This window comes from Sturnira hondurensis, unplaced genomic scaffold, assembly GCF_014824575.4.
Source record: "Sturnira hondurensis isolate 20B ecotype Veracruz unplaced genomic scaffold, ASM1482457v3 Scaffold0004525, whole genome shotgun sequence".
Classification (NCBI taxonomy): Eukaryota; Metazoa; Chordata; class Mammalia; order Chiroptera; family Phyllostomidae; genus Sturnira; species Sturnira hondurensis.
This window is the reverse complement of record NW_028077156.1, coordinates 193844-210961: the sequence shown is the minus strand read 5'-3', so window position 1 is coordinate 210961 and position 17118 is coordinate 193844. Positions and strand designations below refer to the sequence as shown.

The 17118-nt window shown below is 38.9% G+C and overlaps 1 protein-coding gene across 2 annotated transcripts in view; it reads right to left on the bottom strand.

The window, feature by feature from the left end:
* Positions 1–11021, bottom strand: part of RBM27 (RNA binding motif protein 27) — an 82203-nt gene extending 71182 nt beyond the window's left edge. For both annotated transcript variants that reach the window (XM_037045919.1, XM_037045920.1), the window contains exon 1: positions 10766–11021. In XM_037045919.1, coding sequence (XP_036901814.1) covers positions 10766–10824 — 59 coding nt within the window. In that variant the 5' untranslated portion in view covers positions 10825–11021. The remainder of the gene's footprint in view (positions 1–10765) is intronic.
* Positions 11022–17118: the final 6097 nt, after the last annotated feature.

The window sequence follows — 17118 nt, the reverse complement described above, 5'->3', positions numbered from 1 at the left end:
TATTTTTTCTGGTGTTATGAGAATATTCAAGAAGACTCATGACCTAACAGAATAATGCTGGGTAGGGATATAAGGGTTCTAGTGAAAAACAGGCAAAACACTCAAGAGTACTGGATAAATGAGGTGGGTTAAACATAGCCAAATATCTTATACATATACTTAGTATTTAGACTCTGAAAACAAATGTCGAGTTAGGCTGCTCCTGATGAAATGTATTTTGATGTGATGGTGTCAAAACTCAAGATAAATAGTTGTAGGAGGTACAAGAGGAGAATACTAGACACAAGGAAAAGAAAGTGATCGCTGACTCTAAATACTTATTTAATGCGAGTGAACTAACTGTTAATAACTGGCAGAATTCTGCACCAAATACAAAAATATGTTTGTAGCCAAAGGAATGGGATCATTTAAATTAATGGCTCCTAATATGCAGCCATAAAGTGCCCTACAGAGGTAAAACTGCCAGTCTGAAACAATAACTGGCACCATGGCCTGACTAGTGTAGCCCAGCTGGTTGGGCATTGTCCTGCAAAAGCAAGAGGTCACCGGTTTGATTCCCAGTCAGCCTGGTCATGCCTGGACTGAGGGTCTGGTCCCCAGTTGGGGAGAGGCAACATATCTTTGGTTTTCTCTCACATCCATGTTTCTCTCCCTCCCTTCCCCTCTCTCTAAAAATAAATAAAAGCTTAAAAAAATAACTGGCACCAACTGAATGGTAAAACTTAAAAACAATGGGGAATTTTATTGTAATTTTCTGTACTTTTATGTTTAGTCTTTCTTATTCTTTCACCACCCCTTACTACAAAATCTTGAAAAACAGGCAATTACAATACTGTAGCAGCTATGGTCGCATGCTAAGAAGCACAATGAGACATTCAAAAGTGTGTCATCAAGCCCTGGCTGGCGTAGCTCAGTGGATTGAGCACGGGCCTGCGAACCAGACGATCGCGGTTCGATTCCCAGTCAGGGCACATGCCTGGGTTGCAGGCCAGTTCCTTGCAGGCTAACTACCAGCAGGGACGCACAAGAGGCAACCATACATTGATGTTTCTCTCCCTCTCTCCTTCCCCTCTAAAGATAAATAAATAAATAAAATCTTTAAAAAAAAAAAGTGTGTCATCAAATTGTGCACATGACTAAGAGAATAAGACAAATGCCGGACCACTTCTGTTTCTTACTCAAGAAGCAATATCCAAGAAGAGTAAAACCTTTCAGCTATTTATTTGTAACCAAAGTTAACCAAAATTCATTTTTGCTTATCTACAGATCCAGTATACTTTGGAATAAAAAGATTTGAAAATTTTGGCTTCATTGCTATGTTATATACATTTCTAGACAAAAGGGGCTTATAACAAAGAGATTTTAAAAGGTAATAATACTTATCTAAAATTACTATTCTCCTAGAGTCTTTAAAATGCCTTAACAGCATAATCAATTAATTATCATTCATTTTACAGGTAACTAAATCTGCATATATTAGACAAATTAAGTGATCCAATCAAAATCAGGCAAGATCAGGCAGACGAAACTAAAACCCATGAAACTAAAAGCAAGCTGCAATTCCACACAAGTAAAATCTACTTTACAGCACATACAGTTTTCCAATGTATATCTACATGTGAAATTAATTTGTCTCAACAGTTACCTTTCAGTTTAAAGAAAAAGTTCCTAAAGTTTTATGAAGTTACAGATGTAAAGACCTTAAAATTTACATCTTGCATAACAATGTTCTAAGAACATGTCTAAATTATCTATCTCTTAAGCTATTTTAAAAATAAAAAAGTAGCCCTGACCGGCATGGCTCAGTTGGTTGGGTGTTGTCCCTCAAAGGGAAAGGTCGCTAGTTTCCCGGGTTGTGGTTCTGTCCCAGGTTCAGATGAGTCAGGGCATGTGCCGAGAGGCAAGTGATCAATGTTTCCCTCCCTCCCTCCCTACTCCCTCCCTTCCCCTCTCTCTAAAAATAAATAAATTTTAAATGTTCACATTCTTTGACTTGTATAGTAGCTGTGCTTATGGGAAACTAAGCTCAGGATAAAGCCAAATACAGAAAACAATACTGGTTCCTAAGAGACACTAAAAACATAATTTTTAGTGTATAAAAAAGAGCATTATTTTTAAACAGAAAAGATAAAGTCAAAGTAATCATTCTGATTGTTGAATGTTTATGAAACATCGGGCATCCAAAGTGATGGCTGTAGCCCCCTGACTAGTGTGACTGAGTTGGTGAGAGCATTGCCCAGTACACTAAAAGTTTGTGGGTTTGATCACATGTTGGGTGTGTATGGGAGGCAACCAACTGATGTTTCTCTCTCACATCCATGCTTCCCTTTCGTCCCCTTCCACTCTGTAAAATCAACAAACATACATATTTTCTAATTAAAAAACAGCAAAGTGATGGTTATAAAGACAATACAGAAATATGAAAAATGCTTCTGATGTAATGTCAATTGAAGAAATCAAGTTAAAATACTGTAGCCCTGGCTGGTGTATCCCAGTGCATTTGAGCGCAGGCTGTGAACTAAAGGGTCGCCAGTACGATTTCCAGTCAGGGCACATGCCTGGGTTGCAGGCCAGGCCCCGAATATGGGGTGTGCGAGAGGCAACCACACATTGATGTTTCTCTCTCTTTCTCCCCTTTCCCCACTCTCTAAAAGTAAATAAATAAAATCTTTTTAAAACTTCATAAAAATGTTATTCTTTTCTCTCCTTTCTGTATTTGTTGTACGATACTTTTATTTTTACTTTCTTAAACAAGTAATAAATAAAAGAACAAAAAGTCTGCCTCTGGGATCTGTGATCGGATTATTCCTTTGATAAGACAGTATTGGAAAAATAAGTAAAATCTGAGCTTGGGGTCCTCAAAGAGTATTAAGTGAGTAACTATTAAGTTGTGAGAACCTGTTAACACATATTAAAGATAAATATTAGTACTTCTACTTTTTTTAAAATTCAATATATTTTATTGATTATACCATTACAGTTGTTCTATTCCTCCCTTCATTCCCCTCTACCCTACACACCCCCTCCCCCACCCTTCTCCCCTTTAGTTTATGACCACGTATCTCAAGTTCTTTAGATTCTATATTTCCCCCACTATTCTTGCCCTCCCCCTATCTGTTTTCTACCTACCGTCCATGCTACTTATTTTCTGTATCTTCTCCCCCCTTCTCCTCCTCCCACTCCCCTCTTGCTAACCCTCCATGTGTTCTTCATTTCTATGGTTTTGCTCCTGATCTAGCTGTCCTCTTGGTTTGCTTTTGTTTTAGGTGTGGTTGTTAGTAACTGTGAGTTTGCTGTCCTTTCACTCACTGTTCATAGTTTTTATCATCTTTTTCTTAGATAAGTCCCTTTAACGTTTCTTATAATAAGGGCTTGGTGATGTTGAACTCCTACAATTTGATCTTATCTGAGAAGCACTTTAGCTGCCCTTCAATTCTAAATGAGAGCTTTGCTGGATAGAGCAATCTTGGATGGAGGTCTTTGAATTTCATGACCTGGAATACTTCTTTCCAGCCCCTTCTTGCCTGTAAGGTCTCTTTTGAGAAATCCACTGACAGTCTGATGGGAACTCCTTTGTAGGTGACTGTCCCCTTATCTCTTGCTGCTTCTAGGATACTCTCCTTCATTTTAATCTTGGCTAATATAATGATGATGTGCCTTGGTGTGTTCCTTCTTGGGTCCAACTTCTTTGGGACTCTCTGAGCTTCCTAGACTTCCTGGAAGTCTATTTCCTTTACCAGATTGGGGAAGTTCTCCTTTATTACCTGTTCAAATAAGTTTTCCACTTGTCACTCTTCCTCTTCCTCTTCTAATACCCCTATAATTCGGATGTTGGAATGTTTAAAGATGTCCTGAAGGTTCCTAAGCCTCTCCCCATTTTTTTGAATTCTTGTTTCTTCATTCTTTTCTGGTTGGATGTTTCATTCTTCCTTCTGATCCACTCCCTTGATTTGAGTCCCACTCTCCTTTCCATCACTATTGGCTTCCTGTGCATTTCCCTTCATTTCAATTAGTTTAGCCTTCATATGTTCCTCTAATTTGTGACTATATATAATCAACCAGTTCTGTGAGCATCCTGATCACCAGTGTCTTGAATTTTGCATCTGAGAGGTTCACTATTTCCTGGTCACTTACAGTTATTGGCTCTGGGGCTATGAGTTCTTCTTGAGCCATATTTTTGACTGTTCGTGCCTGTTACATATGAGGAGCAGAGCCCTGGGTGTTCACCAGAGCAGGGCAACTCAGTTGCTGGGTTGTGATGTTGTATGTGGGGGTGGGGCCAAAGGAAAGCAATGGTGGGCCCTGTCTACTGCCTCTCTCGAGATCTGTCCCACTGCGTGTGAATGTGAGACCGCGGTCAGCTTGCTGCTGGGTTCACCCTCTGGGGCCTGCGTGGTCTGTCTCACTGCTCACTCCTTTGCTGGTTTATCTGCTCGAGAATGTGGGACCGCAGCCAGCCCGCCGCCCCAAGCCCTTACTGGGTCAGCCCGACGCAGAGCTGCCTGGGTGCCTGGAGTTGGGGGATCTTTCTTGCCTGTCCCCTGCTCCACTGCTGGCTCCGCCCCTCTTACCGGTTCAGTTGAACAGTTCATCGTTGTCGGACTTCCATATAGTTCAATTTTCTGTTCTTTGGCTGCGTCTTTGTTCTCCAAACCTTTGTTGTATTCAAACTTGGTTGTGGGAGAAGGCACAGTGTTTCCACCTACGCCTCCATCTTGGCAGAAGTCTGGTACTTCTACTTCTTTTCAAATAAAAGTTTTCATCTTTCCCTTAATGACTTAGGGGGCTTTCATGAATGAATATGATATGAAATAAAACCAAGCTGTATTTATTTGGGGGAAAATATATACATGCATGGGTAAGCTGCAACTATCACTTTGGTACTTGGACTATGGGTCCTAGAGCAGAAGTCCTTTATTCTGGAAGGATACCCAGAATATTGGACCATTACTTTTCTAATAGTCCGCTAACCTAAATATACATATGGATTCATTTAAACTTTTACTGAATATTTACCAAGTACCAAGCATCTTTCTGGGTAATGGATTACTTTGGGCAAGACAGACTTTGCCCCACAAAGTGATTGGGCAGTCACTGGCCAAGAGTTAGGTATGAAAACAAATAATTACAGTACAAAATAACAAATGGTTAAAAAGGGAGTTAATGCACTGGCCTGGTGGCTCACTTGGTTGGAGCACTGTCTCATACGCCAAAAGGTTGCATGTTCGATCCCCAGTCCGGACAGGTACAGGAGGCAACCAATTGATGCTTCTCTCTCACATTATGTTCCTTTCTCTCTGTCTCTCTGTCTCACTCTCTCAACTCAAAAAATATATCCTCAGGTGAGGACTTAAAAAAGGAGGGGGATTAATAAGGAAGTGACAACACTGTGAGAGGATGAGAAGACAGTTGTAGGATATACAGAACTTCATTCTTCTGGCCCAAATTCTATAGGCTAGAAGCCAGAATGGCTTCTAGCTAATGGCTAATGGCTTCTAGTCTATAGCAGTTGGGCCAGAAGAATGAAGTCAGACATACCTAGGAGGCATAGCAATAAACATAAGAACAAATATGTTCTTAACTTAGTATACTAAAACTTGCCAAGAAGTCTTCTGGTCAAAATAAGTCCTCTTCTACGAAACAGTGAATAGTCAGTTTCCTTGAACAAGTGCTACAGCACTTTAAAGACACACTAATTCTTTGAAGCTATTAAGTACATGTGAGAAAATTATCAGTACTTCTCAACTTTATGAACATACCTCCAAAATACTTCATTTCACCCTAGTAGTTTATTTATCACAGATGTAAAGTCTAACAGCTGCAAAGTGACCATTTTTCCTACCATTTGAGCAACTGCAGAGATTACTAGTCAGTTTAACTTGATAAAAGTTGCAAACCTACAGCAGCATGTAAACTCTACAGAGTTAAATCAAAGTATACCTCTCATGACCACTAAACCAATAAATATGAACCAATAAAATGATCTCAGTCTGTGAACCTTATTGCTGCCTTTTCTATCAGAGATGGCAATACCATATTCAGTCTCCTAGTATACTTACAAAGACCCTAATATGGCCTGTACTCACAAACACTGTCCATCAAGTCTATAGCTTTCATTAGCAACTCCTGCCCAGTATGAGACTCTAGCTCTGTCATGCACAAGACTGATTATTATTTTGTAAGTGGCAGTGGTGCTTACTTAACATTAGTAAGTAAAATATTCTTGCAGAAAGAGTTTAGTGTATTTTCACATTGCAAAACCATAAAACTTCATTTATATTTAATGATTTGGGGGTACACAAAGCACTATTAATATATCTGCATCATTATTAATATATCTGCATCATTATTAATAGTACACAAAGCACTATTAATATCTGCATCATTAATATTCAAATCATGTTTGTGAGGTAGGTAAAAGGCTAATAATAAAATTAACACTGTTCAACAGAAAAAGGTTAGGCAATTTCTCCAAAGTAGCACAATGCATTGGAGACACAGAACCAGAAACCAAATGCCCTGATTTACATATATAACAATGCTTAACTAGGATGGATGGATATGTACAACTCTCCAAAAATAACGACACTTTTTCAAAAAGACTAATTTTTACAATAAGCCAAACAAACAGCAGTGAATTGCATATGTTTATATATATTTAATATATATAAGTAACTTAAAATATTCCCCATTAAAGACGTTTCAGGTAGAAATGCATGTTATTTAAAAATGCTTGGCTGTGGCCACATAGCTTAGTTGGTTAGAGCATCGTCCTCATATGCCAAGGTTGTAGGTTTGATCCCTAATCAGGGCACATACATGAGTCAACTGATGAATGCATAAATAAGTGGATCAACAAATCGATGTTTCTTTCTCTTTCTCCCACCCTCTCTCTAAAATCAACAAATAAAAAAAATTTTAAGGAAAAGGTTTGCCTGAACTTTTTCTAAATGTGTAGAAATTTCTTCAGTGATTAATTTATATCCCTGAGATTTACTTAGAACCCTACTTTTTAAGGGGTTCCCATACAGTTAAACAGTTACTTCTGATAGAATGAAACCATGACATCTCCTAAATGTGCATTTACAACTAGGATATCCAGGATATTCTGAACTTTTTTTAAAAACTTGATTTTTAAAGCGAGAGAAGGGGGGAGGAAAAAAGGGAGGGAGAGGGAAGAAGAGAGAATGCATGTGCAACATCAATTTGATCCACTTATTTAGGAATCCATTAGTTGATTCCTGTATGTACCCTGTCAGGAATCAAACCCACAACCTTAGTGTATCAAAATGACATTCTAATCAACTTAACTACCCAGCCAGGACCTCTAGGATATTTTGAAAATGAGGAAAGATGAGAACCCCCAAAAGATCTGTGAGTTCAGTCTGTTTATGCAGCAGTAGTAAAAGAGATAGAAACTTCTTAATTAAGGTGGTTTCTTTCTCCTTTACTGCATTGCCAATAAAAATGGTACTGGGTTTTTCCCCACCAGTTAAGGAGTCATTTCTCCCAAGCTCCCTGCTTCTGTCTTTCCTCTAGTACAAATAACAGATATGTTCACACCTACAAAAAGAGAGAAAGGTAAAAGATGAACTCTTACAGCACATAAGACTTCTAACTTGTCCACAGGGAATAATAATATGTAAACTGGATTGGTTTAGAAATAACCTCCTTACATGCCTTTGTTTCACCAGTGATAAGATATAACATGCTTAAAAACCCCTAAAGTTAAAAAAAATTTATAAATTTAGTTAACTGTAAATTAAGGTAAATAAAAAGTGCATTGGGTAATCATGTACCACAATATGATTCCAATACATCCATTGCCAACTACATCTATCTGAAAGTCTAACAAGTGCTCTGAAATGCTATGTTGTAGCAACATGTCAATCAGCCATGAAAATTTTCTTGAATCTGGAATAGGCAAAAAGTAAACTTACAAACACAACCCTCTTCAGCATATGATTTATTACATTTAGGATGTCTAAACAAACAAAAAATAATCTCCCGTGACAACATACTAAGAATGAAAATGTATGTAATATCTTTATTTATATTTACTATTTAACACTTCCACCCAAAACCATTACTTATGTGAGTTAAGAAGTATTTTTATTTTTTAGTTCTATGAATGGCACTATATTGGTAAAGTCTAAGTTTAGTAATTCTAGATTATTTTTAATCCTAAAAAAGTAATAAAAATTAAAGACAACAGAAAGGAAAAGAGCATGATGTATGCTTTCAGTTGAACATAAACTCAAAACAAATGAGGAAACTGAACTCAAATAATAATTTTGAAAGATAATTTTTACCCCCCAAAATTACTGAATATCTACAAACATTTATAGAGCCAAAAAAGCTGAGTGAAAAGACCTTCAGGAGATTTACGTTCCTACCCAAACTAACTTTTGACATTAAGGAAGAAAAAACAAAAAACATTACCCAGACCTGGCTGGTGTAGCTCAGTGGATTGAGCACAGGCCTGCGAACCAAAAGAGCGCGGTTCAATTCTCAGTCAGGGCACATGCCTGGGTTGCAGGCCAGTTCCCAGCAGGGGCCAGTTCCCAGCAGAAAACGCACAAGAAGTAACCATACATTGATATTTCTCTCTCTCTCTCCTTCCCTTCCCTTCTAAAGATAAATAAATAAAATTAAAAAAAACAAAAACAAAAACAAAAAAACACTACCCGGAGTAAAATATTTGGGGAAGCTTTAAAAGAAAAGCAACAAACAATATTAAAATGTGTCATCTTCTACCCAAGACATAAAAATATACATTCAATACTTTTTAAAGGCTCTCTACCAACAAACAAAATCAGAGCTTGTATGAAAGTCTCTCTCTCTCTCTCTCACACACACACACACACACACTCACACACACAAGGCAACATGAATAGCATGTGTATAAAAAGCAGGATCCAGTTATGGTTTTTTTTAAATGTTAAATAACATTAAAGGTAAAGAACTTTTAAACACAGAGTTCTTTCTTTCTCCCACCTTTTCCATATATGATTGATTTCATTATTCCTCACCTCCAACACAATCCACCTTCATCTTTGTGTTCCAAAACTTTTCACTACAGAAAGAGTGTGATGCACATCCAAGAGGCTCATCTCTTTTACAAAGCTTCAAGTGTATCAACAAGTCACTTTCACTTTAAACCATCACTACAGTAAACTCAGCAGCCCCTAGTATGCACTTATTCTTCCTGTGCTCTTGTCACATACTCCTCATCCTCAGAATACAAACACCATTTCAGACACCAGAATTCCCCTAATGCTGCCTCCCTTACCCATCCTACCTTCATATGGACAGAGAGGACTGCTGATGACTCTTTTCCTAGGTGTTACCATCCCACCTCAAGAAACCAGGGTTAACAAAACAACAGAAATCCGTTAACAAGATTTTTCAGGAGGACCAAAAAATAAAGAAGGAAGTAGCTTTCTCAACTGCCCCAACTTCACCCTACCTCCACACCTCTCAAACTACCCCTCACTTCCACCTCTGAAAAACTCCTCCACTAAAGTGATCTGATTTAATGAATCAAAGCCTGCCCATCTCTTCCTCTACCCCTTTTCTTGAAGCAAGAAAGCCCCCAGCTCCAACAGAAAGATAAGCAGCAGACACGAGGGGGCAGGAAACTGTCCTTTCCCTTTCCTTCCCATGCCTTCTTCCCTAAGAGGATTATCACCCTCTCCAACCCAATCTCCAGCCTTCCCTCTAAGAGATGTGTTTCAGAGACCATCTACAGACACCTTCGTGTCCCAAACATACACTCCTACTCCTTTATAATGGTTACAAAACAAACAAGAGTTGATACCTCTGCTCTCCCTTTCATGGGTCCCTAATACTAACCAAAATATCTTGAAACAAGTTTCTCACTCTTTTCAGCACCTCAACAATACTCCTACTCAGTATCTCCAGTTGCCCTCTGGATCTTCCAATATTTACAAAACTTATCCTTTCCACCTTACCTAAAAATCATGACGTGCTGCAGGTATACTCCTTTCAGTCTTTCCTCCAATATTATTTATTATTAGATACCAAAATTGCCTTTACAACTCCCAATGGAACATATCAAAATCCAAATTTTTCCCCAACCCCAAATGCTATTTAAAAGTCACCAGTTCTCCTAGTACTATCAACTCAATACTTTTACATCCCTTAAAATCCTCGCTATCATACTTACAGGTTTCCCAATAATTCATAAAGTATTTCGCTGTCTACATTTCCCTTTCAACGACCCCATGTTTTCAAATACTTTACTATTCCTTAACTCTCAATGTCCCTACTATCCCTACCGGCCCTCAGGTTTTGAGAAGGCCCTCGATACTCTCTCCGCTTCTAGACCTTTTAGTCTCGGAACGTTGTTTGTAAAGCCTTCAATATCCTGCTATTCCCTTCAAGATCCCAATATTCACATTTAAAACCCCCTCGATAGCCCTGATATCGCTCACAGTTCTCAAACAATATTTTCAACTGCCTCACTATTCCTGCCACCCCTCCTAGCACCTCAAGATTTATTCTTAAAAGCCCTCGCCACCCCCCGCCCCCACAGCCACACGGTATGTGTGCCCCTAGCTCTCCCTCCCCTCCCCCCCCCCACAATGGTGATAGTACCACAGGGAAGACGACGCAGGGACCTCCAGACCGCGGCCCCCCCCCCCCGCGGCGCCCTCCCTCACGCTGCTTCCCTGCCCCGCCCGCCCCCGCGGGCCCCCAACGCCCCACGTTCGCCGGCCCCGGCCGAGCCAGGCTCACTCACATCGGCTCCAGTAACTTGGCCAGCCAGGACTTGAGGGCATCCACATCCTCTATGAGCATGGTGCAGGGAAGGCGGGCTCGGCCGCCCCTCTCGTTCGGGCCTGCCGCGGTCTTCCCTTGTCGCCTCCTCACGCCTTCTTCACAGCTCCCAGTGCCCCAGCCCACCAGGCATCTTAAGTGACTTCAACCTACTCCCCTGGCCCGGGCCTAACAGGAACTAACCCAAGAGCCCTCACTCAACCGAGCACAACGGCTCAGGAGGGTGGGAGATAGCGCCGAGTGGCGGGCATAAGAGCCAATAGAAGAGAGAGGGCTGTGCACGCAAGCCCAATGAGAAGGCTCGCTCTCCCGCCGGTCAGTCCTGCCCAGTCAAGAAGGGATATAGCAAGGTAGGTGGAGAGCTTACGTGAACTCTTGGTGCAAGATGGTATCTTGGAGAAGGTGCTGTGCCTCTTAAAGGGGCCGCGGCGCGTTTTTTTGGCCATGCCGCCACCCGCCTTGGAATACTGGTATCTGCTGTTGTTAGTGCCTGGGAGAAGTCCCTCAGCTTGATTCCTTTTCTCTCTTTTTTTCTGGAAACACACTAGTGTCCCGAAATGACTCAACTGTAATAAATCTGAAAGACAACATGCAACATGTTTACTTTGTAAGGAATGCAAAATTTTATCTTGTTCTTTACACACTTTGATCAGCGCACATGGCTTGTGTGTGGGTTTTTTTTTTTTTTTTTTTTTTTTTTTTTTTTTTTTTTTTTTTTTTTTTGCCGCTGTGCATAAATAAGGCAGAGTGCTTCCAACAACCATGCCTTGGATTCCAATAATCGGCATTTTTAAAACGTGGCACGCGGATGTAAAAAGCTGAGGTCATTTCAACCTTACCAGTATTTTTCACATATGCTTTATGTAGGCAGAAAAACGATTCCAATTTATTTTTTTAAATTCTCTTTTCATAGCATATCTAAAATTCGGTGGGGATTTTCTGCAGGAAGAATTTTGGTCAGCAAAAAAGTTTTTAAAATACTGTTTTTAGATCTCCCTTACCAAAATAGGCAACTTAGTTCGTACTAGATGAGAAATTCCTTTTGGAGTTTTGAAATCTGCTTGGCACTGGTGTTAAAATGTTTATTCAACAACAAACATTGAGCACCTGCTATATGCCTGCACTGTGTGTAAGGCATTAGGATTCTAATTGTGAACAAAACAGAGTCCCTCTTCTTAGGAAGCTGAGCAGTTTACGGGATTATGCATTATAATAATATTTTGAAAAATACCTGATGAGCACACATATCATATAAAATAGATGGGTCAACCCAAAATAAGCAGGTATACTATATGCACATTGAGCAGGTGTAGGTGAACTTTTCTGAAAAGTGCTAGATAGTAAATATTTTTGGTTTTGTGGGTCATCAGGTCTCTAGCAACTACTCAGCTCTGCTCTAGGCATGAAACAAGCCACAGATAATATGTAAACAAATTATTGTGGCTGACTTCTAATAAAACTTACATGAAAATTTCAATTTTACATAATTTTCACATGACATCTTATTGTCTTGACCTCCTTCTTCAACCACTTAAAAGTGTAAAAACCATGGTTACCTCACAGAAACAGAGGCCACACAGTTTGCCCTGCTGGCTTCAGTTTGTGTCCCCCATTACATAAACTAGTAAAAGCAAAATGCACCTAGAAATCATCCAATAAACCACCTTTACTGACATCTCTCTCCAACTGTGCAAATAAACAAAAAAGCACAAAGAGACTGAGTAGTTTACCCAGAGTCACATATGACTGCAAATGGAGCTGAGGAGTATTCACATTTTCTGAGAACAAGCCCAGATCTTTCTCACACCCAACTGCTGTCTCTTCTTCCCTCTTTCCTTCTCCCCTTCTTTCTTTATGCCTATCAACATTGTTCCTTTATTTATTTTCCCTAAGGAGATAAAGTGTTATACCAAAATAACACAAATTTAAAAGAGAGAAATGTAAAAGTGATTTAATTAGGCCTAAAGCTAGACAGGAACTTGATAGTATGATAGACATGAAATGAGAATTGCCTTTATCACAATAAACCACTCTCCTGCAATAATTTCAAAGTACAGTACTTTTCAGATGTATTTATAGACCAAATTTTGCAGGGCCTTATTTCAGAGGTGAGGGTGCAACAACACTGGTTTCCTAGTGACCAAGGACATCATTTAACCAAGCATCTTACAGGTAGTAGAACAGACATGGTTATAGAAGTAATATTTGGATTTGGGGACCCTGATAATCTTTTTTTCCTTTATTTTTTAAATTATGATGTTATTATATTACTTTTCTAGATTGAATACATTATACACATATTAGGACTAGTGCTTTGAATGTAGATATTGAATCCCAAACTGTATCTTGAAAAAGCAGCATCTGTAGAAAAGTTGCTTCTCTAGAAGGGGGCGGGCAGGGTACAATATAGTCATTCCTACTCCCATGCCTGACTCACTCCATTCACTCATTAGCTGATTTAGACTTGGTCAATGACCATGCACTGGAATTATCCATATACTTTATTCAGTAACATCCGTCCTATGCACAGAATTGACTTACAGTTTGAGACTGAATGAGGCATTGATTTCAGCCCTGGAGTTATTGAGCTACCCTGCACGCAATGTATACATATACATATTAATTCAACACACTGATATTGAATGCTGGTTACCATGTGCCAGTTTCTGTGCTCTGGGCTGGGGCAGAGACAAAAGTTTGAAAAGTTATATTCATCCACTGCCTTCTGGGAACTCGGACTTCCGATGGTCTAATAGTCAGGCATCAGAAATAATCATAGTCAAAGTTGTTGAGTACATGCTCTATGCTAAATATTTTAGTGTATTATATTGCCTTTCATCCTCACACCACCCTTGGGTAGTAAACAATATTTACAGAAAGAGCACTGCATCTCAGGAAGATCATGAAGCCAATCTGTGCGAAGACCCAGCTTTGACTATGTGTATTTGACTCCAAAACCCACACCTACAACTGTCTCATTACCAAACAATGAAATATGAAATATGTGGTTCATTCAAAAGTCATTCAAGAAATATCTATTGAGCCCTTCGCCATCTCTTAGGCACTGTTCTTGATTAATAGAGAGTAGGACTGATATTTAATAAATTTGCTTTCCTTAACTAAGGTTGACTTTTTCTCAGTTTATCTTCACAGAGGAGGGAGAAAGAGATACCAATTTATTTAAGAACAAAGAGATTATTAATATGGGGCATTAAAAAGAGAGAGTGACAAGAAGATGGTCTAAACCTTTCTTGGTTTGAGGATAACTGGGGCTCAACCAGAAAAAAACTGTCAACAATGGAATTTCATGCAAGTGTTGACAGGGGTAAATAGGCCTTTCCAGTATCAGAGTGGAGAGTGCCCACAAATTGTTTTGTTTTGTTTGTCCTTATTCTTCACCCTGTGGCCAAGAGCTGTTCCAGATATACAATAAAAGTAGTTGAGAATCATTTTCCAATTTTCTCTGTGAAATTTTCAATCATAATGTGCTTCCCTTACATGCAATTAAACTAAGCTTTGGTAGAATTACAAACCAGAAAACTCATAGTTATTATAAACAGGCCCTCTCTTTCCTGTATATTTATAGATGATTATTTAATTAAACAATACTACCATCAAATATTAGTCTCTCCTGAGTTTGTGTCTCCTGGAGCAGGTAACCTGGCTCAGAGAAAAGTCACCTCAGTAAAAATCACTTGAATCCTAGTTATTCAAAGACAAGGTGAGATGGCCCACTAATGAGACGATCAGATACTCTCTCTTTGTTTTAGGTTTGTTCTCCTAGAAGAATTAAGTTATAAGATTTTTTTAAAAATTGCTTTATATTGAATAACTATAGAAGTGGCTGATATTTTAAAAACTGACAATACTTAATGGTGATAAAGATGCAAAGAAACTGGATTATGCATATTTTGCTGGTATGATGTAAAAAGTACAGATACTCTGAAAAACAACATGTTGTTTTTAGTGTTTTCTCTAAACACTAAACCTGCAACTGTCATATGACCTAACAATTATACTCGTGGGCTTTTATCCCAGAGAAATGAAAATTTATATTCACATATAAAAACATATGCATGAACGTTTATAGCAGTTTTATTTATAATAGCCAAAACCTGGAATCAACCCAGATGACATTAAACAGGTGAGTGATAGAACAAAGTGTGATATATATGTAGCAGAGCATGCTATTCAGCAACAAAAAGGAAGGAACTATTAATACATGCAACAATTTGGACAAATTATGATGAGTGAGGAGAAAAGCCAAACCCCAAATGTTACATATTATATGTATATATATATCTATTTCTATAGTATTTTGAAAATGACAGAATTTTAGGAGCAGAGGAGGGAGATGGGGGTACAAGTGGACATGGTATTAAAGGGCAACAACATGTGTGGTTGGAACTGTTCTGTATCTTGACTGTGATGGATACAGGAACTACAGTGGTGATAACATTGTATAAAATTTAATTTATATATATAATTTAATTTATGGAAAAACTTATAGACACACACACAAACATGCACAAATGAATATAAGTAAAGCCTGTATCATTGTCCATATTCTGACTATAATATTATACTATAGTTTTACAAATGTTAGCCATTAAGGAAATTGGGAAAAGTGTGAAGTTTTCTCTGCATTACTTCTGACAACTGCATATGCCTAGAAGTATGTTAATTAAAAAAAAAGTTGCTTTACACAGTTGAGTGTAGTGTCAACAGGAAGAAAAGGTTCGAAGTGGCATCTCTGGGTGTGCACATCCCAGAAACAGTCCTTGCCCTATTCACCAAGTGCTTCATGGTTTCCTGCTGGATCTGTGTGGGGACCCAGATCTGACATCCTTGAGATTAGAGAAGCATCCAGGAGGAATGTGCAAAGTTCCACTGCAGTAGTGACATTTTTCATGTACAGCAGGAACCAGCAACAGTAGTGGACTAACCAGACTCCAGTTCTCAGTTCTCTCTGGTCATCTCTCTGATATTAGCAGGTGGGGGCAAGGGGAACTGCCTTCTCTTCTTTGGATTAAATAGCTCCTTGGGATTTGGACACATCAAACAAGAACTCATATTCTTTGTGTGCCAGGCACTCTGCCCAGCAACATTGCATGGATTAGCCTCATTCAGTGCATGCATTTAGCCTTTCTTTCTTTTGAGAAATATTGATTGAAAACCTACCATAGTCAAAGCACTGTTATAGGCCCTAGGGATATAGCAATAAAGAAAACAGGCATTCTCTTGGAGATCAATTTTAACAGGAGGAGAATGATAACAAATAAATATAATATGTCAGGTAGAATATTTCTATAAAGAAAAATATGGCAAAGTGAGAAGATGAGAGTGATGGGGAAGTTAAAAGGACTCTTAGCAGAAATCTGGAGACAGGCAGGGTGTTCTTCATGTGGATATGTGAGAGAAGAGCTTTGTAGGGACTCATGGAGACCCTGAGGCAGGAACTAGCTTGGCATGTTTCAAGAAAGAGGGGTGGTGGGGGGGGGAATGGAACTGCCGCAGAGTGAGCTCAGGGGGAAAGTGACAATAGAAGAGCTTACAGAAATAGAGGCCAGATCACAAAGGACTTTGGTGGTCATGGTAGGGACTTTGGATTTGTATTCTGAGACTAGAAGACACTGCAGGTTTCAAGCAGAGGGATAAAATTATCTCTCATTTTAAATTTTTCAATCAAGGTCATTATGGCTGCGGTATGATCATCAGACTAGAGGGGACAAAAGTAGAGGTAGGAAAACCAGTTAGGAGACAATAAGCGAAGCAAACATTGCTGGTGGTTTGGACTAGACTCACAGTAAATGAGATGAGGAGAAAAGGTTGGATTCTGGATATATTTTTGAAGGTAGAGTCAATTAGTTTTACTGATAGATTAATTGTCCATGTGAAACACAAAGAGGAATCAAGGATGACACCAAGGTGTGTGGCAATCTGACTAGACACTACTCTCAGACACTATATGGAGTAACAGGCACAGGAAGATACTGACTTTCTGGCTGCTAAGATATTGGGGACCTGACCAATTAAGAGAAAAAAATAGAAATATGGTTGTGCCCCCAATTTGTATAGTTTAGACCCCTGTAATTTCATTGATACTGTGAAATAGGAATCACAAACAATAAATGCACAAAATAAATTTTAAAAATACAGTCACTGGAATTAGAATCTCAGTAATGTCATTGTTTGACAATGACAAACTGTCTTTGTTTCTCCTTTCTTTCTTTCTTACTTTTTTCCATTTATTTTTTCATAATTACTTTATTGTTATTCAATTACAGTTGTCTTTCCTTCCATTTCTTAAGGAGC